Source organism: Salarias fasciatus, chromosome 23 (assembly GCF_902148845.1).
Source record: "Salarias fasciatus chromosome 23, fSalaFa1.1, whole genome shotgun sequence".
NCBI classification, from domain to species: Eukaryota; Metazoa; Chordata; class Actinopteri; order Blenniiformes; family Blenniidae; genus Salarias; species Salarias fasciatus.
In genome coordinates this window covers 14,730,328-14,752,963 of record NC_043766.1, presented here as the reverse complement: position 1 = coordinate 14,752,963, position 22,636 = coordinate 14,730,328, and the positions used below count along the sequence as shown (strand labels likewise).

At 38.4% G+C, this 22,636-nt stretch overlaps 2 protein-coding genes across 3 annotated transcripts in view; both read left to right on the top strand.

Moving 5' to 3' along the window:
- The window catches only part of LOC115381484 (phosphatidylinositol 3-kinase regulatory subunit gamma-like), a 10,667-nt gene extending 5,600 nt beyond the window's left edge, over positions 1 to 5,067 (top strand). The window contains exons 2-11 of one of the 2 annotated variants that reach the window (XM_030082912.1): positions 64 to 192; positions 615 to 726; positions 879 to 977; positions 1,950 to 2,130; positions 2,419 to 2,538; positions 2,675 to 2,817; positions 2,950 to 3,126; positions 4,096 to 4,167; positions 4,281 to 4,442; positions 4,609 to 5,067. In XM_030082912.1, the coding sequence (XP_029938772.1) occupies positions 64 to 192; positions 615 to 726; positions 879 to 977; positions 1,950 to 2,130; positions 2,419 to 2,538; positions 2,675 to 2,817; positions 2,950 to 3,126; positions 4,096 to 4,167; positions 4,281 to 4,442; positions 4,609 to 4,798 (1,385 nt within the window). In that variant the 3' untranslated portion in view covers positions 4,799 to 5,067. Of the gene's footprint in view, positions 1 to 63; positions 193 to 614; positions 727 to 878; positions 978 to 1,949; positions 2,131 to 2,418; positions 2,539 to 2,674; positions 2,818 to 2,949; positions 3,127 to 4,095; positions 4,171 to 4,280; positions 4,443 to 4,608 lie in introns of both variants that reach the window. The other variant, XM_030082911.1, reaches the window with a different exon arrangement.
- An 11,281-nt stretch (positions 5,068 to 16,348) lies between these two features.
- ifi30b (IFI30 lysosomal thiol reductase b) lies at positions 16,349 to 20,010 on the top strand. The gene is made up of 7 exons (XM_030083462.1): positions 16,349 to 16,489; positions 17,702 to 17,890; positions 18,009 to 18,077; positions 18,189 to 18,281; positions 18,661 to 18,813; positions 19,134 to 19,202; positions 19,913 to 20,010. The coding sequence occupies exons 1-7, from the start codon at positions 16,349 to 16,351 to the stop codon at positions 19,964 to 19,966; spliced, it is 768 nt and encodes a 255-aa protein (XP_029939322.1). The 3' UTR covers positions 19,967 to 20,010.
- Positions 20,011 to 22,636: the final 2,626 nt, after the last annotated feature.

Genomic DNA, 22,636 nt, shown 5'->3' with positions numbered 1-22,636 from the left:
AAGGCACTAATTTCCGCACTGGCCTGAGCTGACTTTCTGGGTACCGCTGCCTTGTCGTTTCAGAGTTCTCGGAGCCTGAGATGGGTCAGGACGACGGTGAGGTGCATTCTCACAAACCAACAGCGTCCTTGCCGGAGCTTTCCTCATGTGAAGATGCGTCAGCACCGAAAACCAACGTCACCAACCAAGGAGGTACCCCACAGCATCTTTGTGTTTTCTGCAACTGGTCATACGTTGCATATTTACAGCACAGATTTCTAGAATATTATGGCAAAAACATCATTTGTTTTTTTGAAAACAATTGGTGTTGCTGTCATTTTCAGTGAAAATCACCACCAGATTAAAGTTTATTTTCAAACACTTTACAAATGGTGTTCTCTTTGAAATCCATGATTGAAAATCATTATGTAATGTAATGTATGAACACAGTTTACTGGTGTGGTATCTACTGGCTGTCATAGTTTTTAAAGTTGAATAACACTGAATATGAGAGAAAGAATTTTTTAAAAAGAATGTTTCTATGTTTACCCATCAACAAAATGTCTCTTCTGCACTATATACCTCTGTAATCTGTAATTTCAATGACTTTTTTCTCTTTCTGAAACTTCTTCTGTGCACAGAACTTCAACCGGAGAACTGCATTACTGAAGCTATGGCAGCATGCGACTGCAGCACTGAGGAGCATCAGCTGTTTGAAGCAGAGTGGTACTGGGGCACCATCTCAAGGTACTGAATTTTCAACTGCGTAAATATTAAGTAGCGTAGTTCTCTCAAATTGGCCCACTTTGCCAGAAATCTCCAGGCACCTCCAACTCTTCTGATATAGGCAACTTTTTCTGGTTTTCACCAAGATTTTCATCTCCTTTTATACCATCCAGAGAAGAAGTGAACGAGATGATGAGAAACACTCCTGATGGCACATTTCTTGTTCGGGATGCTTCCAACAGAATTAAGAGGGAATACACACTGACACTAAGGTAACTACCTCTTTATTTCTATGAGCTGCAAACACTGCTGATGTAGAACATTTAATTTCACAGGATTTGGTGGTTTATATACATATCCTGTGCACCGTCTCTGAGTTTCATCCATTGAAGATAACTAGTCACTGCTGTTTATCACACACACATGCTCAGCTGAATACATCATAGCATTTTTTCGCGTGTCTTATCTTTTAAGCAGCAAAATAGCAATTGCTGAAAGCTAATCAGAATTTTTGAGCTTTTGAGTTCAAGCTTATTTTTGTTAGTTTTGGAAAGTACATACAGTTTGTGGTTTTCTGTCTAATTTTAGTTAAATATCTACAGACTAGGTTTCACATATGAAGCTCTGTTGATTACAATCTGGCACAGCCTCCAGTGGTCAGCAACATAATACCCTGTCTACATAAGATTAGTTTCACTTCAGCTCATTCCATTCATTCATTTCACACTTGTGGGATCGAACAGACACACTCTAATATCGGTCAATGCTGTCTGATTTATACTATTTCATATTAAATGCTATGTTGTTTTTTTAATTGTATTTTTATCATGTTATTGCGCACAACTTAGGATTTTAGGTTTTCATGTCTATTTATGTACAGCACTTTGTCCTAGTGGTGGGTTTTTTTTCATATAATGACATAAATAAAGTGGAGTTAAGTTGAGTTGGGTTATATTTTGCACTTAACGCCTCCAGATCCAGAGCACGATATCAAGGCAGGTTCAGGGATTTAGGTTGATGATCATCTACTTTACATGTAGCAGGTTCATTGACTGTACACGAACATTTCAAGAAAACCCTTAGTTATCTGTTAGTATACAAATTCAGTAACTGGAGTAATTATAAAGTAATTATAAAGGGTAAAAATTGACTCATTAAAACAAAAAAAATGACAAGGGTGATACTTTTTGCTTTCAGCACTTGTGGCAGTCGTCTTTATAACCCCCATCACTTGACTTTTTCAGAAAGGATGGCTCCAACCGACTCATCAAAATCTTTCATAATGGGGGACGCTATGGTTTTTCTGAGCCTCTGGCCTTTCCGTCTGTGGTCGACCTGATTCAGTATTACCAGAAGAAGTCGCTGGCCCAGTACAACTCGAGGCTGGATACAAGGTTACTCTACCCAATATCCAGATATCAACGGGTAGGTGTGTGAAAGCTCTGAGTGCTGGAAGCATGCTGGCTTACGTTACAGCTACAACTGCTTCGAATGTCTGACGTTACCAAACATACCAGCAAACATTAACAGTTACTGATGCTGTTCGTAGTTTATTAGTGGTTTTGTTGTGCAACAGTCCTATCATCATAAGTAACAACAATAAGAAAAAAGCTGTTAATTTTTAGAGAGGCAGTGCTCAACTTTCTTTAAGTTTACTCTTTTTCAGAATGAATGCATACTAGACGGTTTTAAAACGGAATCTTGTTCATTCAGGCTGTGATGGAGGTTGACATTGATGCAGCTGGAGAACAGCTAAGGATACTTCAGGATCAATACAAAGAAAAGAGCAAAGAGTTTGACCGTCTGTTTGACGAGTTGAACCAAACCTCCCAGGTACACCAGTGACCAAACACCTAGTCTTTTTATTATCATGTAAATCTGTGGTTAACTAAATGCTGCATCTCCATTTCTGACTTGTTTGCTAGAACAGTACATGAAGTATTTAAGGTTCTGTTTCCTGTTTTCACAGGAACTCCAGAGCAAGAGGACAGCTATAGAGGCTTTCAGTGAAATCATTCGGATCTTTGAGGAAGAGTGTGAAACTCAGGAGCGCTACAGCAAGGAATACATCGACATGTTCCTCACATTAGACAGCAGCACAGAACCTGAAAAGTATGCTGTTTTTCCCAGACATCAAGGATAACAAAAGAAAAAAAAAATTTATTGGACATCTATCCAAAATGCTGATTGAACAACGGTAATCTTTGTTTTTCTTACTGAATTTAATGTATTATTTACATGCAGACTTCAAAGCAACTCAGATGAACTACAATCAAGAGTGGAAGAAATCCACAACAGTAAGAAAAAGCTGGAGGAAGAGCTGAGCAGTAAAGTGCTGGCTCACATGGAGGTGGATCGGAAAATAAACACCCTGAAGCCTGACCTGGTGCAACTACGAAAGATCAGAGATCAATACCTCCTGTACGTATCTCTCTAATTACGCTTTATTCCAGTGTGTGAGCTGACTCAGGACGGTTTCTTGTCCTGTGGCTTAATCTTCTGTATTCCATAGTAATGGAAAAACTACCTGTTGAATTTATGATGAGAACATTAGACACTGTGGTTTCCCATGTTGCTTCACAGTAAGAAGGTTCAAGTTAAAGTCCTGGCTGAGGCACGTCTTAGTGGCTTTTCTCTTATTTTTCATTTGGCTTCCACCTCCCAAAACATGCGTGGTTTGATAGTGACTCTAAACTGGCTGAGGGAGGAAAATGTTTCTATGCGTGATGGCCCGTCTCTGTCCTGGTCCTGTAACTAATTGGTAAACCATCCAAGATTTACTCTTCTTTATTTGCAATGTTAGCTTGGATAGGTCCCAACCCCCATGACCTTAACAATCCATAAAACATTCAGCAGATGTGGGAAAAAAACACAAAGAGTAAAATACCAAACAAAGCAATGTTTCTGATGTCTGTATCAAACAGGTGTCTTAAACCTCATTCTTATGAGCCACAGCTCCAGCCTGTGTATCAGATAACCTCCCTGTAGGGCCCAAAACCCCAGTGCAAATCAGATGTGTTAACATGACTCTGTCACATCCATCAGAAGGAATCCATCTGAGATGACACCGACGAAATTTTTACATGCCATTGACACAGCTGAGCTGTAAACATAGATAAAGTGATCAGCTGCTCTCCACATTGCCACAGCTGTGGATTTCCAAGTTTTTGTGCAGAGATTGTCATGTTAAGGAGTTTGTGTGCTATGAAGCAGAAGGATTTTACTGCTTTTGAAAAAAATCTATATCTTTCATGTTATTTATATTGTTACTGAACACCATTTTTGGCACACTTTCCCTGAGTTCACATCCCTGGTGCTCCGCTGGTATTTAGCTTTGCTAGTCCTGTATTACATCTACCACAGCATAACGATCCCTTTTCCCCTTTCCAGCTGGCTCACCCAACAGGGCACAAAGCAGAGCCAGATTAATGACTGGCTTGGTATCAGGAGTGAAGAAGATGAAGAGTGAGTACACATCTCTTATCTGGAGCATCAGAAATAATTTGTATTGCTGGTATATACTCTAAATTTTGTTTCTCTGGCTGAATTTACTCTACCCACCACCAAACAACTAGCCCATACACCCTGGCTGAAGATATGCACCAGGAGGAGAGGAGCTGGTACGTAGGTGGCATGAGACGCAAAGAAGCCGAGGAGCTGCTGAAGGGGAAGAGGGACGGGACCTTCTTAATCAGAGACAGCCAGACTCAGAGAGGCTCCTTCGCCTGTTCTGTGGTGTGAGTACCTTCACATTGGCACTACTAACACACAGTTTACAAGATTTTACTGTAAAATAACTAGATGCACACTTGGCTTTGTCTCTCATACCTTGTCTGATTATGATTATGTTTTGTTAAAAATGTGTGTTTGTAAACCCATAGTGACCCATTTCCTCTCATGCAGCGTGCACGGTGACGTGAAGCACTGTGTAATCTACAGAACAGCCACTGGATACGGCTTCGCTGAGCCCTACAACCTGTACTCCTCACTGAGGGAGCTCGTCCTCCACTACCGGCACACATCCCTGATGGAGCACAACCAGCAGCTGAATGTAACCCTGGCCTGGCCCGCTCTCAGCCAGCAGCCCAGCTGAGACACACCAGCACACCACACCCCAGGCGCTTTCACAAACCTCCACAGTGTTACTGCTGAGAACACACCCAGACGGACACTGTTCCCAGGCTCAGATATTGTACAGTAACAGTCAGTGTTATCACCACACAGAAACCGCACAACAGTCGCAACATGAAAATATTGATCTCTAAAACAGTGTTATGATGTCACTAAAATAAAGCGTTATTAAACCAATCCACGGGTATTTGACAGGGTTTACACAGTTATTCTAAACTACAGTGGAAACTGATTACGCTTTTTACAGTCATTAAAATATAGATGAGTTAAATACATTAGTCCTGGCCCTAGTATGTTGACTAGTTTAGGCAAACTGAGATCCAGTTTAGGGGTCATTTGATGCTCTTACCAAAGCCTGGTGAATACAAAAGGCTTTTAGCCTGCTGTCAAAAGCAGGCCTCGATTTATGTAGTAATCTTATTTCTGTTTTAAAGCGATTATTCCTTTTGGTAAAAAAATCCTTTTTACTACCATCTGCACATGAAGCTTACGACGCATAACTTGGATTAAGTACTTATCTTTAACAGAATCCAGCAGTGAGTTTAAACTTCTGCAGAAGCAGACACATGATACTGAGAGAAAGCTCGATGCCAACAGATTTCCTAAAAATGCTCTAAAAATATAAACAGTGGAAATGTGTTAATTTTGGAATATAGAAGAGCACAACAATCTGAGCAGAAATAATTATTCTGGGTTGCAGTTTTTGTGTTTGGAAAGGTCTGGTTTGTTTTTTTTATTTTTATATTTTTTTTGGTAGTGCAATGTTAAATTAATCACAATTCCACATCTTGAATATTTATTCATTTTACCTGAATTAAAAGCACAAAATATTGTCAGGTAGTTAAATATTAATAATTTTGAAGTCTTCGTTCTCAGATTTGACCACTCTCAACCTCATATATTTTTCTGTTTTACAAATTAATGTAAACCAGGACATACGCCTCCATGCCAAACTATTTCTGATCATTTTGAAAAGTAATTTGCACATCCCTTTACAGTAAGCATCTTCCACACAATCAAATCCGTTTAATCAATGCAATTGCAGTGGTAAAGGTGCTTGTAGGAAACTGAGCTCAGGATGGGGCTCTGCACTACATTACACATGTGCATTATGGGTGTTGTAAAGACTGAGAAGATGTACTTCAGCACTTTATAGAGAACAAGATAAACTAAATATAGAGTCTTAGGGTTGAGTTTCAATAGCTGCTTTAATGTCTTACATAAATGAATATTTTGAATATTGATATTACCTAATCTCTCAATCAAGTTTTTAGTCTCTTCTTTGGTACATAAACATCGATATCTTCGGTGTCTTCTGAAGCCAGTGGTCATTTTCTTTCTTCAGTTCAAATGTCCAACCAAAATAAACAATTGCAGTCATTGATCATTATAATTGTGCAAAATTTAAAGTAATGTGTTTATGGCTTTCACAAGTTCCAGCCTGCACATATGTTCTTCACATTTCAAATATAGTTTGTGCGCTCAACAACTCTTAGATAGTTACAGTAAATAATACATAATAAATAATCTCTGCTGAACTTTATGAATGGTAGATATCTGAGCATTTTGTCATTTTGTACTATGATGAAAATTAAATATTTGAAAGTTAATGAAGCTCAACCCTATAGAGAGCAGAAGAGCATACCAGTCATATTGAGAATGCGTGTTATCATGGAGTTTAGACATTATTATAGTGACGGTGGGGATTTCTGAATAGATATTGTCTCATGGACACTATCTTTCAGTTTACACTCTGGTAGATTATCATGGAGTGACAATATGATGCCATTCTTCATTCTGCATATTCCCAGAAAATCTGCATGACATTAGTAATGAAATGTAACACAAAGTAGATGTGAAATGGAGGTGAAGGATTTAACTTTATGTGTTCATTCATACACATCTTAGAATTCAAAACTGAAAAGCAAGTACTGTATATGCAAAGCGCCAATCTATTTGGTGACTTATATTTGATGTTTTTTGTCTGAGGATGCAAGTTGGAGTCCAGCTTTGTGAAGTCTCGTTCCCTAACGGGAACTGAAACAGGCTTACGCTGAGGGTTTGCAGCTCTGTAGTTCAATGTTGACTAGTGCCTTTCAGTGCTTCATTCTGGCAATCTTAATTCTCTTGCAGAAGGATTGTGTCAAGTTAGATACAACATTACAACAATATAAATGCCCTGCATAACATTAATGGAGAATATGACAAGTTCTGCTTTGATTTTGGAGGCATGTTTCTTTAGTTAGTAAAGTCAAAGATTCCTGCTTTGGTGGACCAATTAGAGTAGATTACCACAAAATGTGATATAATTGAGGTAATTGGATATTTTTATATGAGCACATACATGCAAAACTATTTTTTTTCCTGAGGAGTGAATTATTTTTAAAATGGTGATTGAACTCTACGTCTATATATATAAAAAGAAATTTATTTTAAAATCAGAAGTTGTTTACATTTCAGACCTAAATGGGTCTCTGCAGCCCTGGTTTGATGACAGGTTTGAGACCCAGGGACTCCTGTGATTGTGAAAACTATGAGTGGCAATGAAGTGGTGCTTGTGGATTACAGAGAATCATTAAAACTATTTTTTATAGGGGAACATACCATAGTCATTCAGTGTGGCATTGTCAGTTTGGGTTGGCCAAAATCATGATATATATAAATACCGTAGATTTAAGAGTAGCTATTATTGCATTTTGTTACTGGTTTGACAACAGTTTATTTTTTCTATATATATTTCATAGTGTTCAATGGGTCACTTTAAAATGCACTTCTCTCTTACTGGTAAAACACGTGCTTGATTGTTATTGCGCAAGTACACTTGAAGTTATCAGTTTTCACAGGTTGTTTATTGTCTCTAAGTTGAAAAAAGCTGTGCCAGGTTTCTGCTTTGTGGCAGTGAAAAAGTCGTGATGTTTGATTTCTGCATGCCAGTGTTGTGTAACAGTCTTGCCTGGTATAGAAAATATTGCTAAGTAGAACAGGGACATTATGGCTGGATACTGTTTTATCGCCAGTAGTTGTACTATTGTTACACCAGCTAAAAAAGGATATGCTTTGTTACTCCACTTTAAATGGCTACCTGTCACACGTGAAAGTCTGGTATCAAAAATATATGTTTTTTTTTTTCATCTAAACCATTGGTGCTAGGCACTCACTGCTGTAGTTTTTCTTAAAGGCACCTCTTTAAGATCACACATCAGTCATATATTCAGTCGTACTATATTGTCTCCATCAAAGCAAAGAGAAAAGCCTTTGTGTCAGTTGCAGTTTCTTGTGATCACATCAGTCTGCAGTATAGTGTTGCACAGCAGTAAAATGTCAAGTGCTGCATTGCACAGGCAATGTGTGCCACAGTCGTCACACAGCAGTCCCACAGCAGGACTTCCAACCTGGACAAAACCAAAATGTAAACATCCTCACCTCCTTCTCTGAGTTGACTTTTCTCGTACTCTTTGCACACTAAATAGATTGAGTGCTAACTTAAGTTGATAATATGTGTTTATTAAAGTGTAAATACATTTTGGTAGCATTGCCTATCCCAGCAAACTTTGTAGCAAGAAAACAAAAAAAGGCATAAAGGTTACACAAAATAATAAAAAAAGAGCACTCTGTGGGGATTTGATTTGAAGCATGGCATTTGCACAAAAGTATCTCAAGTGAAGTGGAGATACTATGACTTTATTCATGTACACGTTCATGTCGCTGCTCGAGCAGGTAAACATGTTCTGGTTGTAAATATGGGCAAGTTGCTCATGAGATTGATCTGTTGTAGCACTGATCAGGAAATAAAAAAAAACTACTTATTTTTAGTCTAATATTCCGACCACCTAATAAGGTGTTTAGTTTTCTGAAGTGAGACATTTTCATTTTACATGTGCACAGTTCATCATTGTCTGTTTTTGTAACTTCAATGTTTTGTCACTGTGCAGGAAAAAAATGGACATAAACTTTACAAAGTTATTCCTGTTTTGTATCAACATTAGTGGTGTCACACATTATAAACTCTGTCATCATAGACTTGATACAAAAAAACAAAGATTTCTTCATTAGATCTCTATTCAACCAAAGGTTTCACATCATTACGATGTCTCATTGCTGCATGCTAACAAAATCATCCTTAAATTTCAGCATTACAGATACTACGCTTATAGAAAAAATCAAGGGCAAATAATTGGATATTTACAGTCAGGACACGGGTCTTATTTTAAATAAAATACTATAAACCCAATGTAGAAATCTAAAATAAATAGTGTGTCTCTTGAATGAGTAATTTGATGTAATCTTGCACAAAAGACAATACATCTGTGACATGGAAGATTCAGTTAGTGGCTTAATTATAAACCTTTGTTTGGCCCCAAGAAAGTGAAAACTAGTCAGATGGATTTGAAGTGGATTTAACCAGATTGAATAACATTAATGAGATGTGTTTAAGTTTATATTGCAGGATAAAGGCAAGCAGAATGAAGGTAATTGTTAGTACCGCTATTGGAGATAGTACTGCCATTTAGTGGCGTTGGATGATGTTGGGATGGCTTTAGTGGAAAATGTGCCGAGTTTAATTACTGGACAGAAATAGGTGGTAAATGTTTTTGGTGCAAATGTCAACTTGAAGCTATTTTTAGAAATATTTGTAGGTAGGCTGGGACAATGAGGTCCAGTTGGGTAAAGGCTGTAATGCAGAGACTTATATCTGAAGGAATGAAGTGAAGTGAAGGACATGGTTACAGAAAGCATCATGACTATAGGTCGGCTTTGTATGGCGTGTGTTTAGGTATCATGGTGAAGAAGAGTAAGTATAAAAACTGTCAAATAAGGTTGGCGAATAGAAATGTATTGAGTAGATATAAACACTTTTATCAAGTGCTTGGGTGCCATTCAGTGACTCAGGTGTTACACTAAAATATCTTCCATATCATAAATCCAGACAAATTGTGAAATTGCCCACTCTGGGATAACTGAATTGAGTCTTACAAATGGATGAAAATGCAGCATTTGTTGAATTACACAGGAGGTACATTTGTATTTCTACACGCCCAAAGTGAGACAAGAAGATCATCATCAAGTTTGTCAAACATTTGAAATCCAGGGACTTAGAGCTGTGCATATGATTAAATACCTCTACTTGTCTTTGCATCACAGTCTACATGGGATATGTTTGAATTATCTTTCTGTAACTTTTTGTGACTTTGGTTTTCCTCCATTGTGGTTCTGAGTACTTTTCATTCAATTTCAAGAATATAGCTGCACTTAGTCGAAAGCCTCTTGCTGTGAAAAGATACTGTAAATGTGTATGTTTCTTTACTGTATTGAGTATGCAATAACATTCAGCTTGTTGTCCTTAATCAGAAAAGGCTTGTTTCCTTTTCAGGAATCATCTAGAAGAAAACTGGCTAAAATATTTGGTGTAGAACCCAACTTTACCTACTTGAGAACAGTACTGTTCGTGTATGCACTTTCAGATCCCAAATAAATTTCAGAATATGGCTTAATGAATTGTTGTGAGTGATATTTCATTATCTGTTAGCAAACTACATACCTACTCTCAGGCTTTTTCTGCAGGAACAATGAGTGGAGATGCTTGGTTTGGGCGGAGACCAGGTGGCTCGGAGGTAAACAAAGTGGTCGACATTGTGGGTGGTGTTGAAGACACTGTTTCAACACACAATACTGAAAAGAATACAGATATGTGTTATTAAAAGAGAAACCTATTACAAGGCAGTTAGAGACTCATAAAACTGACAAATTAATAATGAATTATTTTATGATGAGCTTTAGGTTCTTTATATGTTCCTTATTTTGACAGTGATTGGTTGGTTATGATTCTAAAAATAATTCCTGGCCTGTTTCAGGAAAATTTACAACCAACCAGAAATTCTAGGCATTGTCTCTCTTTAAAAATCCTGGATTACATTCTAAATTGAGCCCTATTGACCTTATTCAGGAAATGCTGCTGGGCAGGGCCATTATGTGTTGCACTTTCCGGTTTGCTGTCTCTGCGCTGTGTTGACAGCGAGTTCGCCTGCTTTGTTGCTCACTTTTATTAAAGCGATACTTCAACATTTAGGCAAATTGGCCCATTTAGCGCAATTCCTTAGTCATTTCGAACAGCATACTTACTTTTTTCGTGAGGGTGAGCTGTTGTTTATTCAGAGGTGAGTCGGGGAAGGTTTTCGGGACGGACACAATGGAAGTGAATGGTATTTTTGTTCCCCCTCGTCAAACTCATCAAATACACAATCCAACAACCCCAAAACACTTTGGTGGACACGTTATAATCCGTACATTCACTACACTGTGAAATATTAATGCAAAATTACGAGATTGAGTTGTTTATGCAAAGATTGCTAAGACGGAACTACTTACTAAACATGGCGTCTGGGCGTAGCGATCACAAAAGAAAAAGTAGTTCCCAGTATTTGCTTCAGTGTCGTAACGCTACAATATTATTTGTTGGTGTTCCACCGCGTAGTGAAAACTTTACAAAGTTATTAGTAATTAGGGCTGACAACAATAAAAGTACATAAGTAAAACTAAAGTTAATGGATTCAGTTACTTATAAAGAAAAAGTATCCACTTTCAAAAGTAGTTTATGAGTAAGAGGTAAATGTTATTTTACAAATTCTCAAATGACAGTACTAAAACCAGGACTAAATGAAGACTAGACGAGGTCTAAATTGGGACTTAACTAAATCCATGTAAGCAGACTTGGATGGGTCACTCAACCATCACATGACAATTCTGGCTAGAGGTGGTCATAACAAAGTAATTTTACTTTTACTGTACTTTTTTGAGCTAGATTTGACTTAAGTTTTCAGGACCGTCCGAACCCCGCGATACAAGAGCATCGTGGTCTCCACGGCTCTCTGTCACTGTCAGCTGTCACCAACATCCGTGCTGAATGTGAAGAGGTACTGGCCTGACTTGGGCTAACACTGGCTTTAAAAAATGTATAGCCCTGTTGCTGATTTAAAAAAAACAGCCGACTTTCCCACTGTGAAGATATTTGAAAGCTTCGGTGCTCTTGTAGTTCCTCATGGCTGAACCGTCCACACCCAGCGACGGCACAAAGTCATTAAAAATATCACCATACAGGACTGGAGACCACTTCTGCATGTCATCCTCCCACTCTGTTAAAAGCCTCGGATGAGGCAGAGTTGTTTCATTACAGCTTTTAAGAGAGATTTTAGTTTCTCCCCACTCCATTTCCTCACTTGTTTACTCGGCAGTTGTCACTAACAAGAAGTGCAAACACAAAGCAGAAGTCCCGCCCCTAGAGAAATGGGCAGGCCTGAATAAGGTCACGAGAGAAGAAGCAGCTTTGGACGTTGGTTGGAGTTGGGTGTTTTTGTATCTTTCAGAGAATATATTTCATCTCCTGCAGCAACAATGACTTCAATTGAGGCTTTCAGAGTTTCTCAATGAAAGACTATCTGCGGCCGCTGGAGAAATATTCACCGTGTTTGAACAAACCATCGTCTGGTACGAGGAGGTGATTTGTCGTCAGAACAAACTGCTGGAAATCATCTTGAAACCTGAAATCAAGTTACACAGAACAGGTATGGAGAAATCTGAATGAACACATGAATGTGGCTCGTGGATGATCTCCATCATTATGACGGTGTTTGGTCAGCTAGTGCTAGCGATGCTTTGGACCGTCCGAGGGAGAGAGAGAGAGAGCGCCACACACGTGGAGCGCAGTTTCTTTTTCTTTTTTAGGGACCGAGCCCGAGAGCGAGGTGGCCTCAACTGAGGCTTCTCTCCCTGACCTCCAAGACAGGTCAATATGGATGGATGGATGCACAGACAGAGAATTGGATGTATGGAATCACGCTGCTCTGACACTCACATGGATATATTGGTGCTAGCTAAAGTGGAGCAGACATGGCTATAAAAATAAGAGTCTCACACCCATTCAAAATAAAAGTCACATTTTTGCAAATTATGACATTTTTAACAAAATAAGATAATTTCGGGTTTAACAGTGTTAATTGAAGCATGTGCTAATTTTCCAAAATGAAAGCCCAACATTTCTTCAAAAGAAAAGTCAGTTTTCAACAGAAAATGAGGTCAAGTCATGAAAATGGATGTTTATGGAGTACCAAGGGGTTAGCCAGATGATTATGACAGCATGTACTACCTTTCCAAAATAAGAGCCCAAAATTCCTTCAAAATAAAAGCCCGTTTACAACAGAAAATGAGGTCAAGTCATGAAAATGAATGTTTATGGAGTAGCAAGGTTCCCAATGACCTGGACTTCGGTGCTAACAGTTACATGTTAGTGGATGGGAGATGCTAACATCTACATGTTAGTGGATGGGTGATGCTAACAACTCCATGTTAGTGGGTGAGAGATGCTAACAGCTGCATGTTAGTGGATGGGAGATGCTAACAGCTGCATGTTAGTGGATGGGAGATGCTAACAGCTACATGTTTAGTGGATGGGCAATGCTAACAACTCCATGTTAGTGGATGAGAGATACTAACAGTTACATGTTAGTGGATGGGAGATGCTAACAACTCCATGTTAGTGGATGACAGATGCTAACAGCTACATGTTACTGGATGGGAGATGCTAACAACTCCATGTTGGTGGATCACAGATGCCAACAACTACATGTTAGTGGATGGGAGATGCTAACAACTCCATGTTGGTGGATCACAGATGCCAACAACTACATGTTAGTGGATGGGAGATGCTAACAACTCCCATGTTAGTGGGTGGACGTCTCAGTCACGGACCGGCAGAGGCTCGGTCCCGCCCAATGCCACTTGCGGCTTTAATTTTTTTCTTTTTTTTCCATCTCCGTTGTCTGGGCACTGCAGAATTTAGCGCGGGCGGGGCGCCCGGACCAAAAAGGTCTGGCGGAAACCCTTGTGTTGTATCAGTACATTTCTTTTGTAGCTGACAGTCAGGAATGTGGGAGAAGCTGCTGTGCTGTTCTTGTTCAAAGTTAATTAACAATTGATGTCAAGCCAGCAAGCAGTTTAAAAAATGAAGCCAAGTGAGTCCTGATTGTTAATGATTGTCCACCGCTAACACACTTCTAACCATTTCTCATATAAGCACATTCTGATTTTATTAATATAAGAATAAATAGATAACTGAAAATCCAAGTTGTTACTAATGATCAGGATTGTTATCAGGCTTCTGCAGAGCTCGATGACAAGCTGGTCATGTGAATCAGGTGTGTTGGAAGAGGGAAACATCCAAAACATGCAGGAAAGTGTTCCAAGCAGGAAAGTTGCACGCATTGGTGTTTTTTGAAGATTTCCTGAAAGGATTTAAAAGCAGGACTGGCTCTATCTCAGGTAGCATAGTCAATAGTTATAGAATTTTGTGTAAATATTAGAGATCAATCATCAAGTGGATATCAAGCAATAACATACAAGACTGTACATTATTTTTGAAATTTGAATGACAGTTTCTAGTTCACCACTTGAGTCCTAGTTTTTGTTTTCAAGCTGGAACTGTAGAAGTAATGCAACAAACCTTTTGTCTTGTTCTGTTTTGTCTCTCCAGAGCTCCCACAGCACCATGGCTGCAGGGAGGATCAGCGCTTTGAACAGGAGACAAACTACTGTCTAGATCACGGAGGACGAGAACCCTCACAGAACAAAGACGAACAAGAAGGACCAGGCCTTCTAAAATTTAAAGAGGAGCAGGAGGAACCAGAACTTCCACAGATCAAAGCAGAAGAAGAAGAACCAGGACTCCTACAGTGTGAAGAGGACCAGGAGGAACCAGAACCTCCACAGATCGGGGAGCAGGAGGAATTTGGTAGCAGCCAGGATGGAGAGCAGCTGATCGAGAAGTTTGAAAGTGATTCCTTCAGGGAACCTTCTAATGAGGAGGATCAACGTTACCCGAGTGAATCAGAAGAACTTGTGGACTCTGATCAGCTCTTCTCTCATGACTCTGAAGTCCATGATGTGAATGAACATGTTGAATCAGAATCAGCTACAAATGCAGAGCTGAAAACAGTCAATATGTTTCATAGTGACCGTGTGGAAAAGTTTCAGGTTTTAGAGAAGCAGGCTGGACAAGACGAGATGCTTTGTGGTGAAACTCTCTGTAAAAAACGTAAATTGGGTCAGAACTTAGGAGCTGTCTCTGGTAATAAGACGGTTATTTGTTCAACCTGTGGCAAAAGTTTCAGTCGACAGAGTCATATGTTGGTCCACATGAGAACTCACACAGGTGAGAAGGCGCATTCTTGTGAAACGTGTGAAATGTTTCAGTGATCCCAGTTTATTGATGCGCCAAAGGAGAACTCACAGATGAAGTCTGGTGGTTTTGGTGTGCAGTGCTCTGTAACGCCCACCAGATGGAAGGAGTTTACAGTGTTTGTGTGTGGGACTTAAGGGGTCTGCAGAGATGTCACCTGCTCACTTTCTGATCCTGGACAGGTACGGCTCCATGTGGGGGGTCCAGACACTGTTGAGGTTGTGTTTGTTTCTGGTTTGTCATAAAAATGAGATGATTAGAATAAAGAATCTTCAAGAAGCTTATTTCAGTTGTTTTTCTCACTCGACTGCTTTATTGTGTTTTGAAAACTGACGTGAAAAATCTGTATGAGCAGATGTGAACTTTAAGAATCGAGTGAGTTTTGTGATTCAGTGTTTGGTTTTCCTTGAACATCAATCAGTCATACATTCACTCTTCACTGTTTTTACTCTACATAAGAAAAATGCTTCTTGCTTTCATACAACACATACCTGCAGAAACACAATGTCTGAAAACATTTGGAATATAATATGTCTGGAGCATACTCGTATTTTGAAACTGATTATAGACCAACTAAAGTAAAGATACTAAAGATACCAATCATATCAGGGCTCGGGGACAGTAACCCTCAAGCTGGATGCATGGCTCCAGGAAATAAAGGGAAAAACATATGAGATCTCTGTCCACAAGAGCGCAGTGCTAGGAACAGCTAAGATCCTGCACAGAACTCTCAAGCTCCCAGGCCTCTGGTAGAGGACCCGAGCTCGAAGGACATAACAATCACCAAATTTGAAAAAAAATTAATAAATAAACACACACACACACACACACACACATATATGTATATATATATATATATATATATATATATATATATATGTATGTATGTATATATATATATATATATATATATATATATATATATATATATATATATATATATATATTATATATATATATATATATATATATATATATATATATACATATATATATACATATATATATATATATATATATATATATATACATATATATATATACATATGCTGCACTAACCTTAGAGAATGAGAGGCTACAATCAAATGAGTCAAATTAAACTCAGATGATAATAATAAACCAGTCTTCATCTCCCACCAAGTAGGAGGGCTTGACTCAACCAGTCAAGAGGGATTGACATCAATCACAGAACGGGAGGTTTAAGGAGGAGCAGCTGCAGTCCGTCTCTCTGAAGTTTCTCTTCCTCCTCTGTGTAGTCTGGATCTCTCTTTTTCAGTATTCAAGATGAAGCTGTCAGGGAAGCTGGCTGTCGTTTTACTCTCCTGCATAGTCCTCAGAGGCTGTGTTGGTTCTCACCCCAAACCGAGCTGCCGTTATCCTCCGTCTCAGTGGTGCAGGTCCTTGGAAATAGCTATAGAGTGCAAGGTGAGTGTCTAAAAAGCATACAAATCCATATTTTGACAGAAGTGGCAGAGACAATAACCATAAGTTAGTTTTGTTATTGTTTATTTTTGTGCTTCATGTGTCTTGCTGTACTGTAGGAATTTCTTTATTTTCTTTTTAATGCTATAATGATACAAAAAAAAAAAAAAAAAGAAAAAGAAAAGAAAAAAAAGAAAACAGCCAAACTGATGTATTTTTACTTTTTTACACTGATTTCACTTTTCTCCACAGGAATAGAGTAAAATTTGGCAAAAATTACATTTCCCAACAAAAAAATTATCAAAGCACATTTCAATATAAATGACATATTTTTTGTGCTTTTAATATTGAAGCTGTCTATGAAAAAGAAAATGTACAATTCAATATTGTTGAGTGTTTACAGCATCTTACAGACTCCTCTTAAATAAGAGTCATGCCTCGGAAATTGAAAGCTTGGTGCTCTTCATATGACTGACAATACGGCAACGGGTCAAATCAGCCAGGCCTTTAATCAGTTTAAAGAAACACGAGAGGAGAAAACTAGAGCAAAGTTTTCCTTTACTTCAAAATATGCTGTGTTCTGTGTCTTTCAATCTTCCCCCATTTCTTCCCCATAAACCCACATTTCCAGACGATTTTGCTGCTGTTTGGGTCCATCAGAAATATCACTGAGCAAAGAGCAGAATACTTGCTGAACACAGAAATCCACAGTTTGCATCACTGTAAAAGCTGCATGATTTCAGCTTCTGGGAGAAGACTGGGCTACCAGCTGAAATCCCATGCACACTCAGGGGGAATGTGAAAACACCATACAGAAAAAGCCCTGTTATGCACTGTCAACTGTATTCCATTAGATAATTTGGGTTTGCCCTTCCATCTTTTTGAGTGAAGATATGTGAAGAAACAAAACATGCAAAAACACGCGACGACGGGTCCTGACAAAGATCTTCAAGAACTATAAATTAATTTTTTTCTGTTTGTGGAAGAAATTTCCATCTGCAAAATACCTCAAAGCCGAACACATCTATTTAATTTTGATTACAGCAGCATGGAAAATGCACTTTAATTCATCACCCACTTCTGTATACACACTTTGTTTAGTATAACTTAGTTACTCGTGATGAAAGGTTGAATTGCCTTTCCCCTTTATTTTGGCAAAACAATGTGTGTCTGCAGAGTTATGGTGGTAACTTCGCACATTTTCTGCTTGTGCAGGTTCAGAAACAGTGCATGGAGGTTAAAGCTATCCGGCCCATTCAAGCAGTCCCTCCAGTTTCTGTGACTCTCTACTACGAGAGCATGTGTCCATCCTGCAGAGTCTTCATCACCCAGCAGCTGTTTCCCACCTGGACCATGCTGCAGGACATCATGGCGATCACGCTGGTCCCCTTCGGCAACACAAAGGTATGATGATCCTTTGTATGGTTACTGGTTGCTCATATGGTTTTATGTCCCACAACCAATGGCTTAGAAAACCAGTGACATTTACACATTTGGCCGATTAACCATTCTTTTCCTTCAGATTCCATCAGTGAATCCTGTGTTTGCATGTCAGCACGGACAGCCTGAGTGCAGAGGGAACATGATTGAGGTTTGTTTATGGGAGTTCTTTGGCATTTCATCCCTCCAGATTCATTTGAATTTGAAGATAAGTAAACTCTTATGGCTCTATAGCCAATATAATAATCAATGTCTCCCTCAGGCTTGTGTCATCCATCTGACTGGGAACAATCTTGCATTTCACATCATCTATTGCATGGAGTCGTCAGCAGATGTCCTCAGTGCTGCACAGCCTGTGAGTATCCACATTAAAAAAAAAAAAAGAAAAGAAAAAAGAACAGCTTTCCTTCAGGGGTGTGTGTTATGTGAGTGTGTTGCTGGAAGAACAGCTGAGCTGATGACAGACTTTCACATGAGCTGAGGCATGCTTCAGGATTAAATGTGAACAGGTTGCTGGGTTTGATTAGATTAAGACTAAATCAAACATCTAAATCCTACACAAGTGGCCACAGGCTGTTGAGCTGTCATGGAGACCTACAGAGCAAAGACATGGAATTTGAAACAAAGCTATTTAAACCTGAGTACCTCAATGAACATTATTGGTTCCTTGATGTAGAGCCACAAAATTCTTTCTTCTTATTTTGTGCTGAATAGCAGTTTTGTGCCTTTGTCAGTGCCTCCAGCTTTATGCTCCCTCCGTCTCATGGTCCGCTGTTGACTCCTGTGTGAAAGGAGGTCTGGGATACCAGCTGATGGAGGCCAATGCTGCCATGACCAGAGCGTTGAACCCAACCCACAAGCAAGTCCCTTGGGTCACTTTTAATGGGGTAAATCACAACTTCAACCTTGACACAAACATTTTGATTAAATAATAAATAAATTCTATATACTGCCAGCTGAAGTTAACATCTGTAAGTTCATTTTGCACCTAAGTCTGTGGATGTAAATACAGTCTGACATTAAATTGTTGCTGAAACTGTAGAAATCAACACAAAACTTCTGGTGAGTGGAAAACTAGTGCAGAAATATATAGAAGATGGAATGGAAAGTATATTCCATGTCTGATAACCATTGCACTTCATAAAAGTCAAGTTCTACTGCAGGAACCTAATAACAATTTGTGAATAAAATGAAACTGTCATTCCAGGAATATACAGTGGCGCATGAAGACAAGGCGATGTCGTCCCTTTTCCATCTGGTTTGTCAGCTCTACAAGGTGAGGGCAGTTTGCTATTTCTTTTTGGATGAGTAACTCCACTTTAGGGATGCGAGTATACAATCTAACAACCCAACAGAATAACATTAAACTAATCATAACACACTTGTAGTTTTACTGAGAAACACAGAGAACAGAACACCATTACCATGTATCTGATTTCAATGACTCCAAAACTAATTTTCTACTTGATGATTGTAATGACAAGCTGAGGGTCAACTCTGTAGTGAAGGAAGGAACCAGGAATACCAAAGTCCTGAAAACTCCTATTTAAGTGAACATACACGAATCTTATCAGAAAAATTAAGTTGAGAGTATAAAGGTGCTGGACGGGTCTGTCTTTTGAATGTAGATCATGTACTTTAACAATACTATAAAAGCAGGCAAATTTATGAAATGCTCAAATTATTGATAGAAAAAAGAAGAAATCTTTCAGTTTTAGCACTGTCTTTCTATTTTACTAGCATATTGGATAATTAAACACAAAACAGTGGGGAGGAAAAACATAATTTTGTCATCTAATACAGGACAGACATCAGACGGTTGCTTACCACTTGTCTGATCTCAAAGTGTGGTTTTTTTATAAAGCTATTTATACAGTTCAGTGAGTAAAGTCCCTCATAAAAAAATAACAAAGGTGGTCAAATGAAATGGAGGAAATTAATTAATGTGGAATTTGATGAAGTTGGACCTGTGATCTGTGTCCACAGGGAGTGAAGCCTGCAGCCTGCACTGGAGCCTCGGTGAGACTGAGCAGAAGCTGAAGGCAGAAAACTAACTCTTCAAACAGCGCGTCTGTGTCCTCCATGCCATGCATTAAATCATGTAATCATTAGTGAAAATTTAAGAACATTTTTTTTTTTTTTTTTTATGTCATAAGGCTGGCGATCATTTCCAGTTGGCTGTAGAGTTGAAATTAAAACAAATCTTACGTGTCCCGCTTGTCTGTCTTCATGGAAATGATAAAATGACAAAAACATGACCATTCAGGTAAGTTTTTATATAATTTATTGGCATTCTCCACTTAAACACCCTGAGCTCCCGAGACTCTTTTGGCTTAAAATGCAAAACAAAAATATAGTTAATTTCTCTGACAAAAACATTGGAGTGGCAGGTGAATACATACTTGTGAAGTATATTTGATTTTTAGGCTCCAGAACATAAAATCAAATGTCCTACGATACAGTACTTTGTCTTGACAGACACATTTCAAAGAATAAATATCTTTTATAGAAGTCTGCACAACACAGAGGCTGAAAAAACAAAACGGCATGAACATTAACACAAGCAGTGTCAGAGCAACACAATCGCTGAGCCGAAGCAGCGACTATGCTGCGCTGAGCATTACATCCGCTGTCGTCCCAAAGAGCTGCCGTGCTGATTTTTAATTCTTTTTTAACAAACGATGCAATTCCTTCAGACTGTTGTTCAAATGAAAAAATATGTATATATTATCAAAACATTATTTTTTTGATCTTACAGAGAACTGTTGGTACATCTGGGTATTGCCTTAAATGATGAAAGTGCCATGTCAAACTGGTGATAATTCTTTTGCCTTTTATGTTCAGTGTGCATATGAAGCAGATAAATATTGTGAAAGAGGTCCATATAAACAGCAAAACAGAGATTTCAGTCTAAATGTGTTTTTTCATACTGTAACATATTTTTTTCATTAATCTGATGAGAGAAATTGTGGCCTGTTTAACACCTTTATCGATTATAATAAATGTACAGAAACGTATGAAGTCTTGCCACAAATAATGATCTTCTTTTCACAAATTAATCTGTGAATTTCAACTTAAGAGAAACGTCTGTGGCCTTCAGTGTTGAGGTTTAATAAATGTTTCCCACCTTTGTCAAGCTGAAAATTCAGAGGCTCAGGGTGAATACATGTCAACTTGGAGAATACAATAATGCAAAATGCAATGTTCAGTTTTTGGTAGTTGTTTCTTCACCATTCGGACATTTGTGTGCAACTTACTGGATTATCAACAGAACGAGAGCTGTGGAATAAAAGGTGTGATGGCAAAAACTGACATGGCATTTTCATCATGAGGAAGCATCTCTGGTTAATTTGGGAACCACAAGCTGAATAAAGTGCAAAATTAGTGTGATCTTGTGCCAAAAAATCCTCTGGATGAACAGAGTATATCGTCTTTTTTTCTTAGCTAACACTGAGAGTATACAGTTCATATCTGTGAGGTTTGTACATCCCTTGTGATACTTTTCTTATTCTTTTTCCATTTTTTGGGATGTTCACAAATAATATATTGTGTGGTATAAAGATCTGCTTTTCTGTGATGGAAAGTATAATCAGAGGGTTAAATCAGAATCAGAGAAACCAATTTTAACAAGAAAGTTGCGGTTTATCAATTGCAAGTTTTATAAAATGCATTTCATAATGAATTCAGCTGTTTTTAATGTCAACAAACACAATATCAGGATTAACTATGATTAATTTGGGGGCTTAAAGTGGCATTATTAACCAACTTATTAACCTGTGACTGCCCTACAACAAAGTGTTATTCAATGCAAATTTGTAATAGAGCAATACCTCCCAACTTTTATCTGTAGCATTCAGCTCACTAACCCCTCCCCGACCCCAAAAACAACCAAAAACACACAAAAACAACCAAATAAACAAACAAAAAACGTGAATCGATATTGGCTTTTGAAATCACAAGAATTTTGCGTGGAAACATTTCAAAATATCTGAAAATTGAATTGCCCAACAGTCTGAGGATTAGCACCTTAAAAAAAAACAAAAACAGCACAGCGGTCCTTTAATACTCAGCTAAAACTGTTCCTACAACATGTAAGGCTGCTTAACAAAGCTTCCTAGCTGAATGAATGAAATACTGTCTGACTAATGTATTTGTACTACTGCCTGACCAGGAAGTGCATCATTTCTTGTGTAGTGCTTGATGTCTTCCTGGTTTTCCCACCTCAGTGACGGCGACAAACACTGCTCTAGATTGAACATGTACATGAAAGACATGGAAGTTGTGAAAACACCTGAAACTACACACATTCTCAAGTCTCAGCTATCTGATTAGGAAAGGGCTGATCCTAAGCTGAACATAACCTATTAAACTGTCTTCTTTAAATACTGAATCATTTGTAAAAACTAGCAACTATAAAGTTAATGACTTTGATACAATCATCAAGTTAAAATCTCTAGTGTAAAAATGTACAGCATCGGAGGCTGGCGGTGTTGGCGTTTTTTTTGTTTTGTTTTTTTTTAAACACTTATGGCACATATTTATCCCAGTCGAGCAATGAAGACTGAAAATCTGACGCAACGCAATCTGTTTAGCTAGAACAACAGCCTGTTTGTTTCTATCAACAGCGTTTGGAACCTTGTGAGGTCCTCTTTAGTACCTAAGGACAGGGCAGGAAATCACACCACTGGGAATATCTTCTCGGTAATGGCT

Excerpts from the sequence above, each read along its gene's own strand:
- ifi30b (XM_030083462.1), top strand. The coding sequence starts at position 16,349 with ATGAAGCTGTCAGGGAAGCTGGCTGTCGTTTTACTCTCCTGCATAGTC. Across the intron at positions 17,891-18,008 it reads TCCCCTTCGGCAACACAAAG|ATTCCATCAGTGAATCCTGT; the intron begins GTATGATGATCC and ends CTTTTCCTTCAG. Across the intron at positions 18,814-19,133 it reads CTTGGGTCACTTTTAATGGG|GAATATACAGTGGCGCATGA; the intron begins GTAAATCACAAC and ends CTGTCATTCCAG.